Source organism: Dipodomys merriami, unplaced genomic scaffold, assembly GCF_024711535.1.
Source record: "Dipodomys merriami isolate MVZ:Mamm:240054 unplaced genomic scaffold, mDipMer1.0.p SCAF_59, whole genome shotgun sequence".
NCBI classification, from domain to species: domain Eukaryota; kingdom Metazoa; phylum Chordata; class Mammalia; order Rodentia; family Heteromyidae; genus Dipodomys; species Dipodomys merriami.
Genome location: NW_027206168.1, coordinates 2205432 through 2231671, shown reverse-complemented (window position 1 = coordinate 2231671; position 26240 = coordinate 2205432). Strand labels below are relative to the sequence as shown.

At 41.7% G+C, this 26240-nt stretch overlaps 1 protein-coding gene across 5 annotated transcripts in view; it reads left to right on the top strand.

The window, feature by feature from the left end:
* Ndel1 (nudE neurodevelopment protein 1 like 1) overlaps positions 1–26240 on the top strand; it is a 66486-nt gene that overhangs the window by 21084 nt on the left and 19162 nt on the right. For 3 of the 5 annotated variants that reach the window (XM_070001424.1, XM_070001422.1, XM_070001425.1), the window contains exons 1-6: positions 1044–1226; positions 13338–13435; positions 15752–15905; positions 19949–20097; positions 21996–22132; positions 25493–25666. In XM_070001424.1, the coding sequence (XP_069857525.1) occupies positions 13350–13435; positions 15752–15905; positions 19949–20097; positions 21996–22132; positions 25493–25666 (700 nt within the window). In that variant the 5' untranslated portion in view covers positions 1044–1226; positions 13338–13349. Of the gene's footprint in view, positions 1–1043; positions 1227–13337; positions 13436–15751; positions 15906–19948; positions 20098–21995; positions 22133–25492; positions 25667–26240 lie in introns of those variants that run through there. The other 2 variants (XM_070001423.1, XM_070001426.1) reach the window with 1 other exon arrangement.

Genomic DNA, 26240 nt, shown 5'->3' with positions numbered 1-26240 from the left:
GGTCTCATACTGTTGCTTGGCTTTTTTGTTCAGGCTGGCATTCTACCACTTCAGTCTCATTTCCACTTCTGGAGTTTTGCAGATTAACAGGAGATAGTCTCATGTCTTTTGGTCTGCCCAGACTTATTTTGAGCCAGGATCCTCAGATCACAGCTTCCAGAGTGCTAAGGAGTATAGGTGTGAGCCTCTAGTGTCAACCAAAACTCCCCTTCTTGATGTTGGTATAATAATGGATAATTCAGTGGTGTGGCTTCTGGAGTCAAACAACTCAGCATGTGTGAGTCTGAATCTTGAGTCCTCTTTTTAGTAGCGTGACCTTGGGCAGCTTCATGTTGGGGATTCCTCATTTTGTAAAAATGGAAATAACATTCCCTTTTTTCACAGGCTCACTGGGAAGATGAAATAATGCAGAACAAGGGTTTGACACAACTGCTAGAGTACTGAAAAAGTGAATTACTTTTTTCCCCCCCAATTTAGACTCCTTTGGAATTTAGTTCAGCTCTTTTCCCCACAAGGCCCATTAATACCTCTCTGATCTTCAGTGGTGTGGTACCTCTTGTAATCCATCTTGCATTGCTTCTGTTTATGTCCACCTCCCAGAAAAGAGGGTTTTCTAGGCTCACCTTGAAGGTGTCCTACACGTTGTAGATCCAATAACCCCACAAAACCAGTGCATGCAGCACTGAATTTAGAAATGTGTCCTAGAAGACACACAGCAAAAGTTCCTAAAATTTGTTTTAAAAATAACTCAATTTCCTACTCCCCGAACAGTTAGTTGCCTATGCTTTTTGAGCTTAGAAGGCCCTCCGCGCCACTAGGGCACCCCTTTCCCAATGGCCCAGTTTCTAGAAACCCGAGGCCTTTCACAGCCCCACCATTCCTGGTATCCGGAGGCGCCTGCGCAGAAGGACGCTCGCCGGCTGACTTCAGCGCGTCGGTCTGAGGCCAGCCTTCCTGTGACGAACGTCTCCCCCGCGGCCCCTCCCGGCCCGCCCCCGGCCCTCCCGCGCATGCTCGGAGCCCCGCCCCCGTGCGTCACAGAATGGCCTCCGACACCCAGGCAGCCCCTGACGTGTCGGGGAGGAGCCGGGCGCGGAGGTCCGTGCGGTGGAGCTCAGGGCTGCCGAGACTCGATCGGAGCCGAGAGGCTGGGCGGGCCTGGCCAGGCCAGCGGAGCGGAGACGTGGGTCGAGCGGTGGCGAACATGCGCTTTTGACACACTGGAGGTGAGCTGGCTGTGAGGGGCCGCTCCCGGAGGGCCCCGATCCGGGGTGGCGGCGCCGAGGCCTGGCCCCGGGGGGAGCCCGTCGGGGCCGGGGGCTGTGTCTGAGGCGGCTCCGCCGGCCCCGGCGAGGACCGGGTTCTGGGGCGGAGGTTCTTGGGGTGCAACTGTTCCAACCGCTCCAACTGCCCCCCCCTCCCCGGCCCGGCCCACCCCGGGCCGAGGTGTGGCCCACCGTGGGGGGGGGGGGCGTCTGCCAGTCAGCCAGCCCCAGAGGAAGTGCTCCGGCGTGGGGACGGAGGCCGGGACGTGGCACCGTGGGTGCGGGCGCGGGTGGCGCCGGCAGGGGCCCAGCTGGAGTGGCAGCGGCACGCCCCGCCCGCCCGTCCGCCCTCCGCACCCTCTGGGATCCTCTTTCCCCGCGTGGGGGCCAGGAAGCGTTCTTGTGACTCTCCGCCCCGAATTGCGATCCTCCCCCCTTTCCCCCCCCCGGAATTCAAGGAAATGTCACCTACAGGTTCGAGGTGCTTGTGTGTCCTCCCTCCCCCCTCCCTCCTTCCCCTTCCCCTTTTTATTTTCCTGGTAAATGACGAGGACACACACCCTATAAGTTTTGTCAAGAAAGTGAAGTGATACTCACTCGTGATTATTCCGTTGCATTCCCGTAGCGCCCAGACGTACACCTTTCAGAACATTTGCGACCTGCAGTTGTGACCCAGCTTGTCTGTCCGTCCGTCCCCGTCCGTCGGTCCGTCGCCTTTCGCTGGATGGGGAGATTGAACCTTAGGTAGAGGGCAGTTAAGTGATTTGTATTTGAGCTTTAGCCAAACGGTGAGGGGTGCTGCCTTTTTTACATTTCTAGGCTCAGAGTTTCGGTTTCTTTAATTTTGTGAGGGTGTTTGTTTTTGGTACCTTTCTGAGCTAGAAAGTAAGGCAGAAAATTTGACTCGTGAAAGCTATACCAGAAGCTAGAAATGATTTGTTCAATAATTTTTTTTTTTAGCAAACTTAATGCAAGAATTGTGCAGTTATGAGAAAAATCTTACTCTGAAGCTTGTTCATGGGTGGCTGTTTATTTTGTCTGATGAATTATGTTGGCTTCAGTGCACGTTAGCGATAGAGTGATGTTTTTGCTAAATCATGAAGTTGATGGGGTGAAATGCACCAGTAAGGAGGGAAGAGAAGCAAAAGGCCACTGAATAAGAGGCATTTTTTCTGAATTATTATTAAATAATAATTTCAGTATTTTTATTTAAAATCTGAATGCACAAGGAGCAAACAAAAACAAAAGCTTTAGCTAGTCCTTGTTAGAAGTTAGCTAGCATCTGGCATATAGAAACTGCTACATGGGGATCTACATCTGTAGATCATTTTTGCGTGTGTGTGGTTTTTTTTTTTTTTTTTTTGGTGCTAGTACTGGTGCTTGCACTCAGGGCCTGGGTACTCAACTCTGGTTTGCCATACCACTTGAGCTACAAGTTCACTACTGGCTTTTGGTGGCTAATTGTAGATAAGAGTCTAATAAACTTTCCTGCCTGGGCTAGCCTTGAACTGCTATCCTTAGATCTCAGCCTCCTGAGTAGCTAGGATTATAGGTGTGAGCTGGCTGTGTGTGTGTGTGTGTGTGTGTGTGTGTGTGTGTGTGTGTGTGTCTGCTGTCTGTCTATCCTTGAACTGCTATCCTTAGATCTCAGCCTCCTGAGTAGCTAGGATTATAGGTGTGAGCTGGCTGTGTGTGTGTGTGTGTGTGTGTGTGTGTGTGTGTGTGTGTGTGTGTGTGTGTGTGTGTGTGTGTGTGTGTGTGTGTGTATGTGTGTGTGTGTGTGTGTGTGTGTCTGCTGTCTGTCTATCCTAGGGCTTGAACTCCGGGCCTGGGGTTCTGTCCCTGAGCTTCTTTGCTCACGGCTAGCACTCTATCACTTGAGCCATAGCCCATTTCTGGCTTTTTTGGTAGTTTAGTGGAGGTAAGGACTTTACTGCTCTGGTTGGCTTCAAACCTCTATCCTCAGATCTCAGCCTCCTGAGTAGCTAGAATTACAGGTGAAAGCTACTGGTGTCTGGCAGTTTTGACTTTTTTAGTTTATAAATTGAAGTTGATTAAGGAGAATTTGAAATAAGAGAAGCTTCAATAAAACATAGATCTTGCTTTCATGGCATCTACAAAATGGTTTAAATTCTTAGATCAATTTGATTAATAATAATAATAATTTTTTGATAGTAAGATTTGAACTCAGGGCCTTAGATTTGCTAGGCAGGTACTTGAACTATGCCCCTAGTCTTTAAAATTACTTTGGTGTAAGTTTCTAAGAACTCCATAAGATAGAAAAAGAAGTTTGATAGGACAGAAAGGGAGACTTTATTTATGATTGACTATGAAAGTTAATACTGTAAGTGTAACTGCATGGGGTTAAAAAACCTAGTCAGTCCATTCTTTATTTGTAAACAAGAAGATACTATCATATAAAATAGATTTTCATATCACTACAAAGAATTGCTTCCTTGTAGATAAGGCATTTTTGACAGGCTGGTTTAAACTAAGTGAGTTAACTGTTGTTAAATATCTGGAGGTCATTAGTATATAATGCTTGATGTAAAAGTTATAATTTTGAGACTTATACTCTACATGTAGGAGACAGAATATTAAAGGGAAGATTGGGAAGAGCAATGGATACTCCATTATCTGTGTTTATTCCACCTTTAGAACTGTAGATTTACCATATAAGCATTTTTTTTAGCAGTGTATTTTTCTATTGGCTAACCTTTCATGGCCATATCTCCTGTTACATAGTTTCAAATGACAGACTGAATATATCCTCCCAATGTAACTTGAGGCTGTGTCTGAACCAGTCTTGTGATTATCTGCTGTGGTAGCACATTTTTGTTTTTGTAGACAACTTGGTTTTAAAAAAGGGTTAGCAGGGCACTGGTGGCTCATGCCTGTAATCCTAGCTACTCAGGAGGCTGAGATCTGAGGATCGAGGTTCAAAGCCAGCCTGGGCAGGAAAGTCCATGAGAAGCTTATGTCCAATTAGCCACTAGAAAACTGGAAGTGGCACTGTGGCTCAAGTGGTAGAGCGCTTGCCTTGAGCTGAAGAGCTCAGGGACAGCACCCAGGCCCAGAGTTCAAGCCCCACGACTGATCAAAAAAATTAAAAAAAAATAATAAAGGGTTATAAATCTGATGAATGAGAGTGAAAAACCGGATTGAGGAAGCAATAAATAAGGTGTGTGAACTTTTTGCCTAGTTTTTAATCTAGCACATAAAAGGCTTTTCCTAAGTGTTTTCAGTACTGCTGATATCCCTGGAATATGAACATAACTCCCTGAAATGATTAATTTTACATAATAATTTGCATGTTTAAAAAAATTTTGGGGGCTGGGAAGGTGGCTCAGTGGTAGAGCACTTGCCTTGCATGCCTGAGGCCCTGGGTTCGATTCCCCAGCACCACATAAACAAAAAGAAAAAAGCCGGAAGTGGCGCTGTGGCTCAAGTGGTAGAGCTCTAGCCTTGAGCTGAAGAGCTGAGGGACAGCGTCCAGGTCCAGAGTTCAGGCCCCACGACCAGACCCCCCCCAAAAAAAAAATTTTTTTTTTTGGCTGGGTGCAGGTGGCTCATGCCTGTAATCCTAGCTACTCAGGTGGCTGAGATCTGAGGACTGTGGTAAAAGCCAGCCCAGACAGGGAAGTTCATGAGACTTCTCTCCTCCAGTTAAATAGCAAAAGGCTGGCATTGGAGGTATGGCTTAAGTAATAGAACACCAGTCTTGAATGGAAAAGCTAAGAGACTATGAGTGCCCATGCCTTGAGTTTAAGCCCCAGAACCAATGCACTTACATTCACACATACAGATTTGACGTCTACTATGTGGTCAAATTTCAAAGGTCTACTACTGAATTGTTAACTTTGTGTGTGTGCACGTGTGCGTACGTATGCATGTGTGTGCTGGTCCTGGGGCTTGAACTCAGGGCTTGGGCTCTGCTCCTGAGCTTTTTTTTTTTTTTTTTTGCTTAATGCTAGTGCTTGAGCCACAGTTAATTGAAGATAAGAGTCTCACAGACTTTTTTGCCTGGGCTGTCTTTGAATAGCAATCCTCATATTTCAGACTAATGAGTAGCTAAGATTACAGGCATGAGCCTCCAGCTCCCAGCTGAATTGTCAACTTTTTTTTTTGGGTCCGGTCGTGGGGCCTGAACTCTGGGCCTGGGCGCTGTCCCTCAGCTCTTCAGCTCAAGGCTAGCGCTCCACCACTTGAGCCACAGCACCACTTCCGGCTTTTTTCTTTTTGCTTATGTGGTGCTGAGGAATTGAACCCAGGGCCTCAGGCATGCAAGGCAAGCGCTCTACCACTGAGCCACCTTCCCAGCCCTGATTGTCAACTTTTTTATAGTGTAAAGAACATTTATGCTATGTTCATTTTGTGCCAGGCTGTGTTTCAAGTACTTTACATGATTGGTGTTGTAGCACAGTGGTCGAACATTTGGCTGACATGCCCAAGTAACTTTACAAATACTAACTCAGTCTCTGTTAGGCGACTTCATTTTAGTGTTTATTCTCATTTTATAGTGAGAAATTGGGATACTGAATAGTTCAGTTACCTAAGCCAACCTAGGCTACTTGGCTTCAGGATCTGGGTTCTTAACCAGGCTGTGCTGCTGATCCTCATACCTGTTTTTGGATAAATGCTTTTAATTGATTTGCTCTGGAAAAGATGGACATTTTAGTAAGAAATTTCTGGTATAGTTTATAATACAGCTTGAAGGGCTAAGAGGCAAGTGGAGAAAATGGCCTGTGGATTAGAAAAATTGTGGCCAAAATTCAGCTCAGATGATTCATTAAGAAAACTAAGGAGTTAAGGAGCATGTATGAAATAGATACATTAAAATAATTTTGGTAGAATTATTTGATACCAATGTAGTTAGATAAAGAGTATGGAAGAACTAAAACTAGATCCTTAAGAAGTTTAATGCAAAAGATTCCTTAAAACATGTATCATAAGGGGATACTGATGGAAAAGTTGATCATTGTATTAAGAATATGTGCCTGGTAGAATCAGTGGAAAGCGGGTAAAAAAATACAGCAGAGGAGTCCATCAACTACATTGGACTTTGATAAAAGTGAACTAAGCAACTCAAGGGTGATGGGAGGGAGGGAATGAGAGAGAAAGAGGGAACAGCTGATACTAAGCAAAAGGAAAGAAGTGTACATATCATCTGATTTGTAAAAAAGTCATTTATTGTTAAAGGTTATAGAGTTCATAAGCAATGTAGATTAAGATAAAAATGACTATGATTGTGCAGATTAAAAGGTATTTGTGACTTGAAAAATAAAACAAAACCTAACTGATGTGAAAGAGCAATGAAAAATAAAACAAAACAAAACCTAACTGATGTGAAAGAGCAATTGTAAGGAAACTCCTGTATATCTTCCTTTATGTTTTGCATATACTTTGCGTCCACTTGTTCATAGAAAACTCATTTGTCCCTAAAGCTGACCCATATCCTAACCCTAACTCTAACCTTAACTCAAGAACTACCTCTAACCCTAACCATAATGTCCAAAGAATTCTCTCAGGAAAATAGATATAATTGTTTTCTTTCTTCCTATTTTAAAAATATCTGATTTTTTTTTTGTAAAATAAATTTCAATTTTAACAACAACAAAAAGAATATGTGCCTGGAGATAATAATTATGTTCAATACATTTTTAAAAGCTGGAAGGATTTTTGAAAGTTTTCACCACGAAGAAAGAAGTGATAAATGTTTGCCCCACAAAGCATTGATGAATGTTTGAGAAGATAAATATGTTTAACCCAATTTGAACAATGGACGTTGTGTATGTATATGCATATGACCCCGTTAATGTGTATAACTTTTATGTTGTTATATATCCATGAATAAAGAAACAGTCCCTTCTTCTTCAAAAACAAAGCAACAGACTAAGTGAATACTACACAGTTCACCTACAGGTGTAAACAGTTCTGTTCTCCAGGGACCACTACTTAGCTAGGTACTTTTCAAAGCAATAATGTCTCTGATTCTGTACCCATGGGTCTGAAACAACAAAAAACATCCCTACATAGAGAAGTTTCAAACGGAGCATGTGACTAACATTTAAAGATAAAAACAGTCCTGGAAGGATTGGCCCCACTTTCAAAATACAGTACATTCAAATAAATGTTAGATGTTGAGGAAGGCATCTTAACAGTTGCTAGGAACTGTAAGGACACTGTCCTTATGCACCATGGATCAATAATATTAATAAATGCTGTCTAGTAACAAAAAGTATAGAAAACTCAAGAGAGCAGTTACCAGTGACTCAAATGTCCAATGTAGAGGTAGTGATAGTCATCCTGCTCCAGAAAGCATATGTGTAATTTAGGAGTATCTAATGCATGGAAGTGAGAGTACTTAAGGGCTTAAGATTGCTGCCCAGTGATTAGAGGCTGAAAGACAAGAAATAATTATTTTAGCTCACACCTATAATCCTACCTACTAAAGAGGCTGAGATCTGGAAGATTGTGATTTGGCTAAAAAGTCAAAATAATCAGCTAGAATCAGGGTCATAGGCATGTCTTAAGTGGTAAATCATCAGTTTAACAAGCACCGAGCTCTGAGTTCACACCCCAGTATCTCAAAAAACAAGAACACTTTTGAGACATCAAAACTGAGAGTTCTTCTCATAGAGTCTACAAAAATCATCTCATAAAAAAGAAGTATACTAGGCTGGGAATGTGGCTTAGTGGTAGAGTATTTGCCTAGCATGCATGAAGCCCTGGGTTTGATTCCTCAGGACCACATACACAGAAAAGCCAGAAGTGGTGCTGTGACTCAAGTGGTAGAGTGCTAGCCTTGAGTAGAAGCAGCTCAGGGACAGTGCCCAGTCCCTGAGTTCAAGCCCCAGGACTGGCAAACAACAAAAAAACAGTATACAATTGGGTGTTGGTGGCTCATGAATGTGATCCTAACTTCTCAAGAGGCTGAAATCTGAGGGTCAGGGTTTGAAGCTAGTCCAGGCAGGAAAGGCCATGAGGCTCTTATCTCCAATTAACTACCAAAAAGCTGGAAGTGGAGCTCTGGGTCAAATGGTAGAGTGCTAGCTTTGAGCAAAAAAGCTTTATTTGGGGCTGGGAAGGTGGCTCAGTGGTAGAGCACTTGCCTTGCATGCATGAGGCCCTGGGTTCGATTCCTCAGCACCACATAAGCAGAAAAAAAAGCCGGAAGTGGCACTGTGGCTCAAGTGGTAGAGTGCTAGCCTTGAGCTGAAGAGCTGAGGGGACAGCACCCAGGCCCAGAGTTCAGGCCCCACGACCGGACCCCCCTCCCCCCCAAAAAAAGCTTTATTTACCAAATCCTAGAACCTTAAAACAACAAATTGATACAAAAACTAGAAAAGTTGTTGATGGCTATAATCTTGTAGAACTTAACCCAGTTCCTTAAAACATAAAAATCAGTGAACTAAAAATTTAGACTTGAAATAATTAATTGTTCCCTCTGTGGCATATTTTTTGTCTTTTGGTGGGGGGGAGGAGGATTCTGGGGATCAAATATAGGGACTTGTATATGCTAAGCAAGTGTTCTACTACTAAACCACATTAACCCTGCTTTTCCAAAGTTTTCAATTGTATTCTCTCTCTCTCTTTCTCTGTTTTTCTTCTCTCTCTCGGCAAGACTGGGTTTGAGCTGAGGGCCTTGTGTTTTCTAGACAAATGTTCTGCCATTTGAGCCCGACATCCACCCCTTTTTATGTTTATTTTTCAGATAAGAGTTTTGGGTTTTTGCCCTAGTTGGCCTTGGATTGTGATCCTCAGCCTTTTGCACAGCTGGGAATATAGATGTGCACTACTACCACACCCAGTTTTTTTTTTTGGAGGGGATGTTGCTGGTACTGGACCTTGAGCTCAGGGTCTCTCATTCTTTTTTTTTTTTTTTTTTGCCAGTCTTGGGGCTTGAACTCGGTGCCTGGGCACTGTTCCTGAGTTTCTTTTGCTCAAGGCTAGCACTATGCCGCTTGAGCCACAGTGCCTACTGAGGAATCAAACCCAGGGCTTCATGCATGCTAGGCAAGCACTGAACCACTAAGCCACATTTCCAGCCCAGGATCTCCCATTCTTTCACTCAAGGTTGGCGCTGAACCACTTGAGCCATATCTCTAGTTCCTCTTCTTTTTTCTTGGCTAGTTGAAGATGAGAATAACTTGTATTTGTCTACTCAGGTAGGCTTTGAACTTCGATTCTCAGATCTCATCTTCTTGAGTAGCTAGGATTATAGACATGAAAAAAAAAATATAGTTCCTGTCCCTCAGCTCTTCAGCTCAAGACTAGCACTCTACCACTTGAGCCTCAGCACCACTTCCAGCTTTCTGAGTGGCTTATTGGAGATAAGAGTTTCATCGACTTTCCTGCCTGGTCTGTCTTTGAACTGCGATCCACAGATCTCAACCTCCTGAGTAGCTAGCATTACAGATGTGAGCCACCCACACCCGGTTTAGACATGAATATCTGACTCCAGCTTGCGTTTTGAGATAGGGTGGTGGTGTGGTACTGGGGTTTGAACTCAGCTTGTGCTTGCTAGGTAGATACTCACTTGAGCTACACCCTTCCTTGTTTTACTTTTATTTTCCAGCTAAGGTTTTGTGTCTGCTTAGGGATAGCTTTGATTCACCCAGCTTATTGATTGAAATGGCATCTCACTAACATTTCTCTTGGGCAGCTCATGATTCTCCAGATCTCTTCCTCCCGAGTAGCTGGAATTATAGGCATAATCCATTGTGCTTGGCTCACAGGCTTGTTTTCTTGAGATAATAGGATATTGCTATCTTTTTGCTGGGTCTGGTCTAGAACTGTGATCCTTCTGTCCATTGCTCTTGCATAGCTGGTATTGACCTCCATGCTTTACCCCTTAAATGCTGTTTTCTAGGTGACAGAAGGGTAGTATGTCTTTACTACAGCCTCATATTAAACAGCTTCTCAATCATACCACCTGTTCTTTGGGATTTCCTCTCTTTCTTGGAGCCATTTTTCTGAGCTCCTCTTTGGCCTTGATGAACTAGGCTTCATCCTGGGACTTCTTCATAGCAGTCCTGGGTTTGAATCCTGTATCCTGCACCCTATGTTGTTGTGGTCATGGTTTTTCTCATTTCTTTTGTGATCTCAGGATTTGTGTGAGAAGTAACCCTTCTGAGTTATTTTATGAGAAAAAAAAATTCCCCATCTCCTTTAACCCTTCTTCTGAGTTTACTAGGTCCTATTATTTTCTCTTATTCATGCTACTGGTTTTGCAGTAGTTTTAAGACTGTAGTACTGGATGGTGATTGAAGTCATTGGTATGAAGTGCTTTCTCCAAAATTTTCCCCGATACATTCTTTGTGTGTGTGTGTGTTGGTCGTGGGGCTTGAGCTCTGGGCCTGGGTGCTGTCCCTCAGCTCTTCAGCTCAAGGCGAGCACTCTACCGCTTGAGACAAGCACTACTTCCTGTTTTCTGAGTGGTGTATTAGATAAGATTCTCATGGACTTTCTTGCCTGGGCTGGCTTAGAACCTTGATTCTCTGATCTCCAGCCTTCTGAGTAGCTAGGATTACAGGTGGGAGCCACCGATGTCTGACCTCCCCAATAAGATCTATCAGATCTCTGTTCACTGATGTGGGACTTGCACAAGTGACTGTGAATGTAGCATGACATCATCTTGTTTTAGTAAATGATGGTGCATTTTGAGGTAGAAATAAAATGTCCACAAATCTTTGTGATTATTTCATTCCTGAAATAATTCAAATATTAGTAAAATGGTACTTTGAAAGTAAAGAGGGAATAATGAAGAATAGATTGTAAATTTCTAAATAGTATTTATTTAGCTTTATTATATTCTAGTTTTGGTGATGAGGAAGGTGGAAGGCTTTTATAAATAGAACAGATCCTGCCTTCAAGGAGCTAATTAGTGAGACTTAACCTTTCATTCCTCTTCAGTTGTTTTTTCTTTCTTCAATTTTGGGGACATTAGAGCATTTAAAGGATACAGAGGCTGTTGCCTCATCACATGCCTGATACTTTGTCTTCATCTGAATTGTTAAAATATGCCTTCCCCTCTGGGCTGGGAATGTGGTTTAGTGGTAGAGTGCTTGCCTTGCATGCATGAAGTCCTGGGTTCAATTCCTCAGTGCCACATAAACAGAAAAAGCCAGAAGTGGTGTTGTGGCTCAAGTGCTAGCCTTGAGCAGAAGCTCAGGGACAGTGCCCAAGCCCAGAGTTCAAGCCCCAGACTGGCAAAAAGTATCCTTCCCCTTAAGGATACTTAGGTAATAACTCTAGAGGAGTTGTTGGTACCATGGGATTATGCTAATAAGCACATTGAATCATCTGAAATGCAAATACCTTTTGTCTTTATTCATACTGCATTACAAATCAACCTAATTACAAATAAAATTTTGTCTATATCTGGAACTTTGGTGAAGGGACAGGGTTACAAAAATCTATTTTTTACTACTCAGTGTATATATATATATATATATATATATATATATATGTATATATACACATATATATTTGCAGAAACAAGTCATGTAGGGTTGACGAAACCCATATTAGATGAAAAATATGAGGCCTTAAGGTATTAAACAATTTAATGTTAGAATTGGAAGCCTAGAACCAAGCCTTACCTGGATTCCCAGCTCTGTGGTGTTAACATTTTTTTTTTCTTTTTTGTTGGTCGTGGGGCCTGAACTCTGGGCCTGGGCGCTGTCCCTCATCTCTTCAGCTCAAGGCTAGTGTTCTACCACTTGAGCCACAGCGCCACTTCTGGATTTTTTTCCCCCTGCTTATGTGGTGTTGAGGAATCGAACCCAGGGCCTCATGTATGCAAGGCAAGCACTGAACCACTGAGTTACCTTCCTAGCCTGGTGTTGACATTTTAAAGTACTATAAAGAGTCAGGCTCTAGTTGCTCATGTAGCTACTAAGATCTTTTTATTTTTTATTTTTTATTTTTGTATCTTTTTATTTTTTGGTCCGGTCGTGAGGCCTGAACTCTGGGCCTGGGTGCTATCCCTTAGCTCTTCAGCTCAAGGCTAGTGCTCTACTACTTGAGCCACAGTGCCACTTCCAGTTTTTTTCTTTTTTGCTTATGTGGTGCTGAGGAATCGAACCCAGGGACGCATGCATGCAAGGCAAGTGCTCTACCACTGAGCTACCTTTCCAGCCCAGCTACTAAGATCTTGAGTGTGAATCACAGTTCAAAGCCAGCCCAGGGACCAAAGTCTAGCAGACTCTTTATCTTCAATTAACTACAACAAGAAAGCAGGAAGTAGAGCTGTGGCTCAACTGGTAAAGTGCTAGCTATCCCTCAGTAACAAAGCTCAGGGAAAGCATTCAGGCCCTGAAAATACCCACACCTGAAATAGTCTGGTATGATAAGACGTTTTGAACAGGATTACTGGAATATAAACTAAGGTCCTACAGGAGGGTTGTAGGAAACAGTTTTGGTATTTCATCTGGCCTGGCCATTAATTCAGAATTTTAGTTAACTAGTTCAAATGCAAGGTAATTAAATAGATTGATTACCTTCTCTCTGAACACTGTGGGAAAAGAGCCTAACAAAAGATCACTGAAGTTGGAGATGAGTTGACTTTTGGAGGAAGCTTGGACTTACAAGGTAACTTTTAGAAATGTGATAGCAGTAAATGATTGGGAATGTGTCACCTGGCATGGAGTGTCTCTAGTTGGGTATTTTGAAGCAATTGTACAACAGGGAAGGCTGTGCAGTAGCAGCATTTCTGACATGATGCTGTCAGCTGATTCTCAGAAGACCAGTTGGCTATAAAGCAACTGCTGGAACTCTGTGCAGGATGTGTCTGTGGGCTGGGTTACCCAGAACCTGGGCTGTAACCAAAAGTGCCTCACTGGCTTTGTACCTGAAGCCTTTGTATGGTCTCCTGTCATGACCTCATGTGTAGTATTGGTTGTCACTGAGGGGGCAATGGATGTGTGTAATTTCTGTGAAAATGTTAACTACTTCTAGAACTATGCATATTTAACTTAATTCAAAATTCTGCAGATTCAATATTGTCCCAGATCTTAGATTTCGATTTTTTTGTTTTATTTATAATAGTTTATTTTAAATACTTCATAGGCTTTCTTGATCATGGATGGTGAAGATATACCAGATTTTTCAAGTTTAAAAGAAGAGACTGCTTATTGGAAGGAACTGTCCTTGAAGTATAAACAAAGGTAATATTAAAGCATACTAAAAATAGAGGAGGACATTTGGAATATATAATGTCTTGGGAAATATTTTTTTGTTTCTTTCTTTGTTTTTTGTTGGTCGTGGGGCTTGAACTCTGTCCCTCAGCTCTTCAGTTCAAAGCTAGCACTCTACCACTTGAACTACAGTACCACTTCCAGTTTTCTGGTGGTTTATTGGAGATAAGAGTTTCACAGACTTTCCTGCCCAGGTTGGCTTTGAACCACAATCCTCACATCTCAGCCTCCTGAGTAGCTAGTATTACAGGCGTGAGCCACCGACACCTGTTGGGAAATGTTTTTAAAAGCATAAAGCTAAAATTAGAATTTCAGATTTAGGATTGTGATTTCAGAAATAGTCATAGTATTTAGATACTATAAAATGCAGTAAGTCTTTATACTTGTTCAGATTATTACAATAGTAGGAAACCTTAGTGTCATTTATGATTTCTTTTAGTTTGCCTCCTCTTAGGTTTGTCACCCTATCTTTGGTCTTTGTATATGTACTGGTTCTGCCTCATTATTTGTTCATTTGGAGATTCTTATAATAGACTTTAGTTCTCTGTGGGCATGCATTATTAGTGTCTGGAGCCAGCCAAATTCTGAGGGAGTGGTATGAAATTCATAGAATATTTTATAAAAGTTTAATTATTTTATTTTGTAGGGAAATCTTTTTTTTTTTTTTTTGGGTCTGGTCATGGGGTCTGAACTCTGGGCCTGGGCACTGTCCCTCAGCTCTTTAGCTCAAGGCTAGCGCTCTACCACTTGAGTCACAGCGCTACTTCTGGCTTTTTTCTTTTTGCTTATGTGGTCCTGGGGAATTGAACCCAGAGCCTCAGGCATGCAAGGCAAACGCTCTACCACTGAGCCACCTTCCCAGCCCCTTTGTTGGGAAATCTTATGAATAATAACTTTTCAGTCCCAAACTGTTTTATTTATTGATTTTTTTCTTTGGGTTTAAAATTTTTTTTGTCTTTTTCTTTTTTGGCACTGAGGACTGAACCCAGGATGTTTCACTTGCCAGTCAAGCACTTTGCTCCTGAGCTGCATTCCAGCCTCCAAACTTGTTTTAAATTCCTTTCTTGCTGGGTATAGGCAGGTCACACATGTAATCCAACTACTTGGGAGGCTGAGAATGGGAGGATTGTAGTTCAAGGCCAGCCTGGGTAGAAAAGTTCATGAGATCCCATGTTGTAAGTGAGGTTCAGGAAGGGATGTGTACTTGTTATCTCCTAGCTCTGGTGGGAATCCTGAAATAGGTGAGTTGAAGTGGGCAGGAAGATAAAATCTATTTCAAATGAGTACAAAAAAAAAGGGCTTGGGAATGTGGGTTAAGCCCTAAGAGTGCTTTCTTGGTCAGCATAAAGTCTTGTGTTCAAACTCTAGTACTGCACATACATAAAACAATTCCTTTCTTAAAAACAGACACTTTTCTAGAATGGAGACAGCTCAAGCAGTATATCACCCACCTAGCAAGTGCCAGACTTGAGTTTAAACTCCTGTATTGCCCAAAAAACAATAATGAAGGAATCTTTCTGAAATACTTACACATTTTCCCACTTTGGTGAGCAGAGTTAGCCTTATCAGACTTCATTGCTCTTTCATTGTTGTCACTGAAGCCAGGTATTCCATTGTGCAAGTGAATGTAGATGTTGTGCCTGGTGGGGGAATCTTCACCTTTTCTTGTACTGCAGCCTTCACAGGCTGTGAAGGCCTGCAGACTTCTTTGAAGGGTGTGTTTGAATGCATTAAATTAAGTAATAGAAACCAATTGCATATATCAGAAGTAATTATCTAAATGTTAAACTAATTTATGATATTATAATGTATCAGTGAATTAGATAAAAGTGATCTGAGGGAGGGAGTGGAGTAACTATCTCATTTTCAATTAGTGATGAGAATAATAAAAATTAAAGAGGTGCATCAACTATTGTGATGTGAGAGTCTCTGTGATTTCTATTGAACAGAATTGAAGGTAATGCCTGATTTAAGTTACCTTAGTGAAAATAAAGATGCATTTCATCCTACTTAAGTTGTGTGCCTGAATATGCTAATGTTATTGAACTACGTAGATGAATTTTCTTAAGTATCGTAATCACTGGTTTGAGTCTCTTGGGGGCATATAATTAATTTTCACTGAATCTTGAATATACAGTGTAAATTCAAGATAGTGACTTTAGTGTTTAGCATATTTTGTGAGCATACTAGATTATAGGCAAACCTTACTGACTTGCTATATAATGTTCTTGAAGGTAATCTTGCTGTTCCAACTATTACTCACCTTCCTACTTTGTTTCTGATTAGCTTCCAGGAAGCTCGGGATGAGCTAGTTGAATTCCAGGAAGGAAGCAGAGAATTAGAAGCAGAGTTGGAGGCACAATTAGTTCAGGCTGAACAAAGAAATAGAGACCTGCAAGCTGATAACCAAAGGCTGAAATATGAAGTGGAGGCATTAAAGGTAATTGGGGCAGTAGAAGCTACTGTACTGGGGACAGGTTTGTGCAATATACTGGGTTTTATTAAAATGAGAAATACAGTTTTTAAGTGGTGCTTAAGAACAGAAGGTGATTAAAAAAAAATACAATAGGAGGCCTAAGGTGCCAGGTGCAGTGGCTCACTTCTGTAATCTTAGCTACTCAGGAGGCCAAGAGTTTTAGAGGATTGCAGTTTGAAGCCTGGGTGGGCAGAACAGTCCTCAAGACTACCTTCAGTTAACCAGTGGAAAAAGCTGGACTGGAGTCCTGACTCAAGTGGTAGAGCACCAGCAATGATTGTAAAAACAGACTGAGAGAGAAAAGTTGATGGAGAGTGCAAGTCTGGTACTGTGTGTGTGTGTGTGTGTGTGTGTGTGTGTGTGTGTGTGTGTGCGCGTGTGCGCACGCGCATGCGTGCACGCATAAGAACACACACACATACACACAAATGGCACAAGATGTCTTGTTATTTTTTGAGACAGGCTTTTACTATGTAGCATAGGCAGGCCTTAAATGCATGATTTTCCTGCCTCAGGCTTCTGAGTTTGGGATTACAGGCCTGTACTTTAACAGGTGCCTAAGTTTTTTGTTTGTTTGTTTGTTTTGGTGTGTGTGTGTGTGTTTATCTGTGTGTGGTACTGGGCCTTGAACTCAGGGCTGGTGATGACCCTGAGCCTCTTGGTGCTCAGGGCTAGTGCTCTACCACTTGAGCCATAACACCACTTTCAGTTTTTGAGTGGTTAATTAAGATAAGAGTTTCATGGTGACTTTTCTAAGCCTAGGCTGGCTTCCACCGTGATCCTTAGATCTCAGCCTCCTGAGTAACTAGGATTACAGATGTGAGCCACCGGTGTCTGGTTTCCTTTAGCTTTTTTGCTTAAGGTTGCTCTGTCACTTGAACCACAACTATACTTTTGGCTTTTTGGTGGTTAATTGGAGATGAGAGTCTTATATACTTTTCTGCCTGTACTGGTTTTGGACCAGAAGCCTCAGATTTCAGCCTTCTGAGTAGCTAAGATTACAGGCCTGAGCCACCGGCACCTGGCTTTAAGGTAAATTTTTAAAAACAATTTAATTGCTTATATTAGTTATATAAAGGAGTTTCATTATATTTCTATACATGCATATAATATTACCTGATTAAAAACTCACTCCTCCACCACTCCCCATCATCGCTCTTTCCTCTCACACATGAATGTAAAGTATTTCAGCCATATTTTCCCTCATTCCTCCCATCTATCACCCTCCCTCTTCGCAGTGGGACCTGCCTACCAAATAGGCCTGAAATTCATCTTTTTTTTAAAATAATACTTTTTATTGTAAAGATACTGTACAGAGGGGTTACAGTTACATGAGCAAGGTAATGAGTTCATATCCCATCAAGCATTGTTACTCCCCTTTGTTTTTCCCCTACCATCCCTTTCCTCCCCACCTCCCTGACTCCTTCCTCCCTTCCTTCTCTTTTTCTTTTTTTTTTGGGTCTGGTCATGGGGCCTGAACTCTGGGCCTGGGCGCTGTCCCTCAGCTCTTCAGCTCAAAGCTAGCACTCTACCACTTTGAGCCACAGTGCCACTTCCGGCTTTTTTCTTTTTGCTTATGTGGTGTTGAGGAATTGAACCCAGGGCCTCAGGCATACAAGGCAAGCGCTCTACCACTGAGCCACCTTCCCAGCCCTCTTTTTCTTTTTACTATAATTTAATTGTACACAGAGGGGTTTCAGCATGGTATTTACACTTGCATGTATTTTAGTCAGGTTAATCCCCTTTATTACCCCCCCCCTCTATTCCCCTCTCCCTCTCTCCCTCTCTCCTCTTCTTCTCTCCCTCTCTCTGTTGGTCATGAGACTTGAACTCAGGGCCTGGGTGCTGTCCCTAAGCTTTTTCACTCAAGCTTTTTAACTCTCTATCGCTTTGAGCCATAGTGCCACTTCGAGCTTTTTCTAAGTAGTTTATTGGAGGTAAGAGTCTCACAGACTTTCCTGGCTAGCTTTGATCTGTGATCCTCAGATCTCAGTCTCCCGAGTTGCTAGGATTACAGGTGTGAGCCACCAGTGCCTGGTGAATTTTTTTTCCTGGTTGGCCGTGTGGCTTGAACTCAGGGCCTGTCTCTGAGCTTTTTTTTGATCAAGGCTAATGCTCTACTAACTTTGAAACACTGGTCTTTTGTTGGTTAATTGGAGATAAGAGTCTTGTAGGGAATTTTCATGCTGGGCTAGCTTTGAGCTGCGATTGTTAGATCTCAGGCTTTGGAGCCTCTAGAATTACATGTGAGCCACTGGTGCCCAGCTTTAAGGTGAATTTTTGAATGATGTTTTCTTTCATGCGATCAAGAGTTTAGGAAGTCACTTAGGAATTTTTTTTTTTTTTTTGTCGGTCGTGGGGCTTGAACTCTGGGCCTGGGTGCTGTCCCGCAGCTCTTCAGCTCAAGGCGAGCGCTCTACCACTTGAGCTACAGCGCCACTTCTGGTTTTCTGGTGATTTATTGGAGATAGGAGTCTCATGGTCTCTCCTGCCCGGGCTGGCTTTGAACCGCGATCCTCAGATCTCAGCCTCCTGAGTAGCTAGGATTACAGGCGTGAGCCACCAGCGCACGGCTGTCACTTAGGAATTTTAAGGTGGTCATTTTTTTAGCTATAATGTTCCTTCTTACGGTTCATCTAATTTCCAGAAAATTTTTGATTGTTTTGTCAGATTATTCTCATTGTGCAGTACTTTAAAATTATATGAACTATTCATTTTTTTTTTTTTTTAGCACTTTTTAGGTTTGTTTGGAATTCAATTTGGGTTAGAAATTTCTCTTCTGGAAAAGTTTTCTGAAGTAAAAGGATTTTTCTACTCCTCATCACCCACCTTTGCCAATTGCTTAGAAGTGTTTCTGTAGGGAGTGGATAGATGTGGACAAGGTAGAGGAGGGTATGAGAGTTGAATGGCTGTCTACTTTTGAGTTTACCCTCAGTTTCACTCAACTTGAGAACCCAGAGAGGTTCCCCCATCAACTTTGGGAAGTTTTTTCTGGGCCTTAAAACTTAGAGTCTCTTGTTCTTTTTTTTTTTTTTTGTCGTCAGTTGTGGGGCCTGAACTCTGGGCCCGGGCGCTGTCCCTCAGCTCTTCAGCTCAAATTGAGTGCTCTACCACTTCTGGCTTTTTCTGCTTATGTGGTACTGAGGAATTGAACCAAGGGCCTCTTCATGTGAGGCAAGCACTCTACCACTGAGCCACCTTCCCAGCCTCGGGGGGGGGGGGGGGCGAGGGGGGGGTGGGGGGGGGAACCTCTTGTTCTTGCTCAGCTTTTTCATTCATTGCTAGCACTCTACCACTTGAGCCACATCTTCACTTCTGGCTTGTTATTGGTTAATTGGAGATGAGAATCTTGTGGATTTGCCTGTCTGGGCTGGCCCTGAACTACAGTTCTCAGCTGTCAGCCTCCTAAGTAGCTAGGATTACAGCTGTGAGCCACTGGCACCTGGCTTTTTTTTTTTTTTTTTTTTTTTTTTTGGGTCAGTGGTGGGGCTTGAACACTGGGCCTGGGTGCTGTCTCCCTGCTCTCTTCAGCTCAAGGTGAGTGCTCTACCATTGGAGCCACAGTGCCACTTCTGGTTTTCTGGTGGTTAATTGAAGATAAGAGTCTCATGGACATTCCTGCCTGGGCTGGCTTTGAACTATGATCCTCAGATCTCAGCCTGCTGAGTAGCTAGGATTATAGGCGTGAGCCACTGGCACCTGGCTTGACACCTGGCTTGACACCTGGCTTTAACTTTGGGAATCTTAAGGCAAATGTTTTTTGTTTTTCAGAGAGCATTATTAGATTTCTTTCTTAGAGGAGAATAGTTGATTATCAAAGTTTTGTATAAAATAAGACACTCAGAATAGATGTGCCATTTAGTTTTTTACATATTGTGAAAAGAAGGGGGTGTCATCAACTCAGATTGTGAGCAGATTATTTTGTTTTCTTTTAGTTTGTATTATGTTCTTATTAAAAGACTGTATTTTAACAATACAACCTTTGTTTCATGTACTCATACCCTCAGGAAAAATTAGAACATCAGTATGCACAAAGCTACAAGCAGGTTTCAGTATTAGAAGATGATTTAAGTCAGACACGGGCTATTAAGGAGCAGTTGCATAAGTATGTAAGGGAGCTGGAGCAGGCCAATGATGACCTGGAGCGGGCAAAAAGGTAAGTGCTGGTATGCATTTGTGAGAATAACCAAGTGGGCAACTGGAGATTAAAATTTTTATCATTAGGCTCAAAGTTCCATTTTAGTAGCAGAACATTTCCCTTTGGTATTTCATGTCAGTTCACTGAAATGGAGGCTGATCTTTCCAGATTAGCTTTTCTTTGAAATTTTCTTTTTCATTCATGTACTGGTTTTTTCGTGGTCTTTTTCCCGCCGTGTGTCCCCCCCTTCCCCCCCCCCCCCCCCCGTTTTCCTTTGTGTCTTATGAATCCCTCTAGCTTCCCTGTGTTCTCAGTGCTGCTGCCACACTTTCTATAGGTTCTCAGTTTTTGTTTTTTGGTTGGTTGTGAGGCTTGAACTCAAGGCCTGGGTGCTCTCCCTGAGCCTCTTTGAGCTCAAGGCTATCGCTTTACCGCTTGAGTCACAGTGCCACTTCTGGTTTTTGAGTGATTAGAGATAAGAATCTCACAAGACTTTGTTGCCCAGGCTGGCTTTGAACCGTGATCTTCAGATTTCAGCCTCTTCTGAGTAGCTAGGATTATAGGTGTGAATCACTGGTATCCTCCTAGGTTCTCAGTTTTAAACATGGATTCTGCAGTTATGTCCTAGCTGATCTGTCTTTATGTTTGTTTCCTTTTTACTCTCCTCTGTTTTAATACAGTCCAGTGAATTTCCCAAAGTACAGCTTTCATACAGTTTTCCTGAATATTATGTGGTTGATTGTTATCACTATTGCCAAGTTCTCCTGCCTTTGTAATGAGTAGTTCTGAATCCTTTCAAGCATAATTTTTTTTTGGCCAGTCCTGGGGCTTGAACTCAGGGCCTGGGCACTGCCTCTGGGCTTCTTTTGCTCTAGGCTAGCACTCTACCATTTGACCCATAGCACCACCTCTGGCCTTTTCTGTTTATGTGGTACTGAGGAATAAAACCTAGGGCTTCATGCATGCTAGACAAACACTCTACCATTAAGTCACATTCCCAGCCCCAAACATAATTCTTATTACTTTACAATTATTACCCAGTATTTCTTTCTTTAATATTTATCATGTGACTCTTAAGTGATTGACATAATGCTGGAGCTGGGGATATAGAACTGTAAGCTAGTCACTGCCCTGGAACTGACAATAAGAACATTCACCATGAGAAATGCTTTAGTAAAAAGAATGTGTACAGGCTATGCCAGATCATAGAGGAAGAAGCAGCCAGAGAGCATCTGTGGGAATCAGGGAGCCTTTCCAGATGTTGGAGCCTGCTAAGAGGAAGAAAGGTTGACCAAGTGAAGAAACAGGTGAGAGGTAGAGAGGCAAGAAGGCACTTTTGAGGTATTAATAGTTCATTTTGATTGACAAGTCTAGAGTTAGCCTTGCTGAATGAAATAAAACTGGTAGATGCTTGGGGTCAGGTTGTAAAAAAAACACACCCATATGCTATGTTAGTGTCACTATAGGCAAAGAGGGGAGCTCTTTAAGATTTTTTTTTTTTCCTGAACAAATGAACAATACAGATCTTGATTTGAGAAGATAATACTGAGGGATTGGAAGCAGGGAGATAGGAAGATCATTAAGGGTAATCCAGATGAAGAATTGAGGCCGAAAATTGGAGAAACTTGGGGCCAAAAAGAGGAAATGGATTTGAGAGCAATTTTTGGCAGTTGGCAGAAACTGGTAAGATTGTAGATGGCATTCAGAGTCCTAATCTGAGGTTGGGAATTTTTTTTTCTGTAGCAAATAGCACCCCGTGGGAGGGGTAGTTGATTGTTGAATGGGGTGAGATCATTCTCTTTGAACTAGGTCAGGATAGCTAGGTCAGGAATAGTAGATAAACTGTTTCATTTTGTGTTAGCAATATACACGTGTTATTTATTTAATTCCTGGGCTGTTAAATTTTTTTTTTATAGAGCAACAATAGTTTCATTGGAAGACTTTGAACAAAGGCTAAATCAGGCCATTGAACGAAATGCATTTTTAGAGAGTGAACTGGATGAAAAGGAATCTTTGTTGGTCTCTGTACAGAGGTTAAAGGATGAAGCAAGAGGTAAGATTTATAATTTAGAGAATATTTACCCATTACCTGTTGAAACTAAGCCAGAGAAAGCTCAAGGATTGACTTCTTTTATCTTTTATTTTTTATATTTTAACTTTTTTTTGCAGTGTTGAAAATGAAACCCAGGGTCTTGTGCCTGCTAGGCCAGTGCTCAGTGAGCTACATACCTCCCTAGTTAAGTTTTAGTTTTACATAATTTTTAAGGTCTGTGCTAAGTGCTTCTGATGTGCGAATTTATTTTAATACCCATGTCATTAGGTGTCACCCCATTTTCTTGAATAAAAAACCAGAGGCACATAGAGTTTGTGTTTTGTCCAATGTAATACAGCTTTTCAGCTGTGATTCAAACCCTGACTTCTTGCCCAGATCTTTAACTACCACTGCACATATTCTACTTGGCTTTTTAAAAAAATTGCTTTTATCTAAATAAGTTCATGTAATGCACGTAGCACTATGTTGTTTACATATTATCCATATAGTGAATGTATATGTATTTCTTTTTTCTTTTTTTTGGTCGGTCTGGGTTTGGGTGCTGTCCCTGCGCTCTTCAGCTCAAGGCAAGCGCTCTACTGCTTGAGCCACAGCGCCTCTTCCAGTTTTCTAGTAGTTTATTGGAGATAAGAGTCTCATGGTTTTTCCTGCCCGGGCTGGCTTTGAACTGTGATCCTCAGATCTCAGCCTCCTGAGTAGCTAGGATTACAGGCGTGAGCCACTGGCGCCCGGCTTTATGTATTTCTTTTAAAACTTTGTCTCCTTCCCCTCTTTCCCTTATGCATAATAGAATGCAGAATATTGTAAAGCAGAAAGTAAATGTTGCTGCCAATCTCTTTAGAGGAGAATTTGCTAACAGCTTGACTTACTTCGTTCCAGTTCTTTACTATGACTGTATAGAAACATAACTGTATTATTTTCCTTTCTGTAATTCATGGCACTGCTCCCCTCAGCAATCACACGCGTGCGCGCGCACACACACACACACACACACACACACACACGCACGCATGCACGTACACACACACACATTTCCTTTCTTCCCTTTCTTACTCCTTAATATAGAGAATATATCCCACACCATTGTGAACTTTTAAAATAGGGTTTTATGAATATTATATTCTAATAGTTCCTTATTGGTAGATACTTTCTTTTGTGCTATAAATAGTACTGTTACTGGGATCTGCATACATAATATTTCAGAGTATGTTTGAAGATTCCCTTAGAAGGAATTCTTAAAAGTGATAAAGGAAATGAATATTTTTATGGATATACGGTTATCTTTTACATAAGTGGAACCTCACAGCTCTGTGTGACAAAGAGTGAGGGAGGGTCCTCCTGCTGTTTATTATTAGTATTGTTCTTAATAAAATATATTTTAAAATGATTTTTTATTACTTTTTTTTTTTTGTCGCTTGTGAGGGCTGAACTCTGGGCCTGGGCACTGTTCCTTAGCAATTCAGCGCAAGACTAGTGCCCTACCACTTGAGCCACAGCACCACTTCTGGATTTTTTCTGCTTATGTGGTACTGAGGAATCGAACCCAGGGCCTCATGCATGCAAGGCAAGCACTCTACCACTGAGCCACCTTCCCAGCCCTTTAAAATTATTTTAAAATAAATACTTTTTTTTTTTTTTTTTGGGTCCGGTCGTGGAGCCTGAACTCTGGGCCTGGGCGCTGTCCCTCAGCTCTTCAGCTCAAGGCTAGCACTCTACCACTTGAGCCACAGCGCCACTTCCGGCTTTTTTCTTATGTGGTGCTGAGGAATCGAACCCAGGGCCTTAAGCATGCAAGGCAAGCGCTCTACCACAGAGCCACCTTCCCAGCCCCATAAAATAAATACTTTTTTTTTGTTGGTCGTGGGGCTTGAACTCTGGGCCTGGGCACTGTCCCTCAGTTCTTCAGATCAAGGCGAGTGCTCTACCATTTGAGCCACGGCACCACTTCTGGTTTTCTGTGGTTTATTGGAGATAAGAGTCTTACAGACTTTCCTGCCCAAGCTGGCTTTGAACCGTGATCCTCAGATCTCAGCCTCCTGAGTAGCTAGGATTACAGGCATGAGCCATCTGCATCCGGCAAGTATAAAATTGCTCTTATTCTTTAATTTGTAATTCTTTGATTACTACTTCTGAAGCTTTTTTCCAGTCTGTTTTGATCCCTTTTCCCCCCTATGCCTTTTCTTATTTCTCCTAAGGGGATAGTGTATTTGTCTGAAGAACTTTCATACTTTATGTAATATATACAATACTAACTTTTGATCTTAGCACGAAATACCTAGCATTACATTGCCATCTTAACTGTTTTCAAATGCAGAAATCAATTCTAAGTGTACTCACTTTAGAACTTCATCTTGCAAAACTGAAACTATATATAACTATATGTAAACTATATATAACTATATATAAACTATATATAAAAAGTATATATAAACTATATATAAACCATTATATAATAGCAGTTCCTTTGCTCTCCTCCCCAACTTTTGAAACCACAGTTCTGCATTTTGTTTCTGTGAGTTTTGACTACTTTTGATACCTCATATAAGTGGAATTTTGCAGTATTTGCCTTTTTTTGTGACTGGCTTGTTTCACTTGGCACAATGTCCTGAAAGTTTGTGTTGTAGTATATGACAGGATTTCTTTGCTTATAAGGACTGATGCATTGCATGCATCTGTGTTCTGTATTTATTCATTCATAATGAACATTTAGGTTGCCTATATCCCTTGGTTGTTCTGGATAATATTGTTAGAACAGAGTCTATTTCATTTTTTTAGTCCCCAAAGAGGGATAACTTCTTATTCTTTTTTAACATAAGGAAATATTATATAGTTTTATTTGTATAATGGGAAAGAAAACTTAATTCTGAGTTAAAAGTTCAATATTTGAAAGCAAGAAAAAATTTAAACTTAGAAATAATTCTTTTCCAGAGAAAATATTTCATAGTGGTGATTAAAAAATAAAAATAAAACTCTACTTCATTGATTTTTACAGTAATCCCCAAAGGTCATAATTTCAAAATATGAAAATAAATGTGTTGGTATAGAATATTTATGTTTTTATTGTTCAAGGCTGGTGCTCTACTATTTGAGCCACATCTCTGCTTCTGAGTTGGTACAGAATATTTATAGGTTCCCTGGGAGTTATGTTTTAGACCTTGTTTGACTCTCTTCTCTTTATGTATTTGAGTATAATGCTTGTCTTTGAGGTAATAACATTTTAAGTTGTAGTATCATTTGGGCTCTAGAGTTGTTATCCCCGCCCCCCAAGATGAAAATAGAATTTGAAGAATATGATTAGGATATTTTAGATGTGACATTGTTCCATTTAGTATCTATACCTTTGTTTGCAACACTTTGCAGATTTAAGGCAAGAGCTGGCAGTCCGGGAAAGACAACAGGAAGTAACTCGAAAGTCTGCCCCTAGTTCTCCGACTCTAGACTGTGAAAAGATGGATTCTGCTGTCCAGGCTTCACTCTCCTTGCCAGCCACTCCTGTGGGCAAAGGAACAGAAAACAGTTTTCCTTCACCAAAAGGTTTGTCATGCTTTTTTTTTTTTTTTCTCTTTTTCTTCTTGTTGTCATGGGGCTTGAACTCAGGGTCTGGGTACTGTTCTTGAGCTCTGTTTTTGCTCAAGGCTAGTACTCTACTACTTTGAGCCACAGCACCACTTCTGTTTTCTGGTGGTTAATTGATTATAAAAGTCTAGGACTTTCCTGCCAGAGGCTTGCTTTCAACCACGATCCTCAGATCTCAGCCTCCTGAGTAGCTAGGATTACAGGCATGAGCCACCAGTACCCAACCATGCTTTTTTTTTTTCCCTCTGAGGCTATGTTAGGTTATTTTATCTAAAAGGGTTAGCAGAAGTTGCTAAAGTTTAACTAGAAAATTATTTTGAAAGTTAGTTTGGGACTTGGAATGTGGTTCAGTGGTAGAACCCTTCCCATGTAGTAGGCTCTGGATTTGATCACTAGCACTGCAAGAAAACAAAAGAGTTGAGCCTCGTATCATCTGCATTTAATCTAGTCACTGGTAGACTTAGGAAGGAAGATGTGGGTTCAGGCTAGCCTTGGCTACATAGCAAGAGGAAAAAAAAGACAAAAAGTTGGT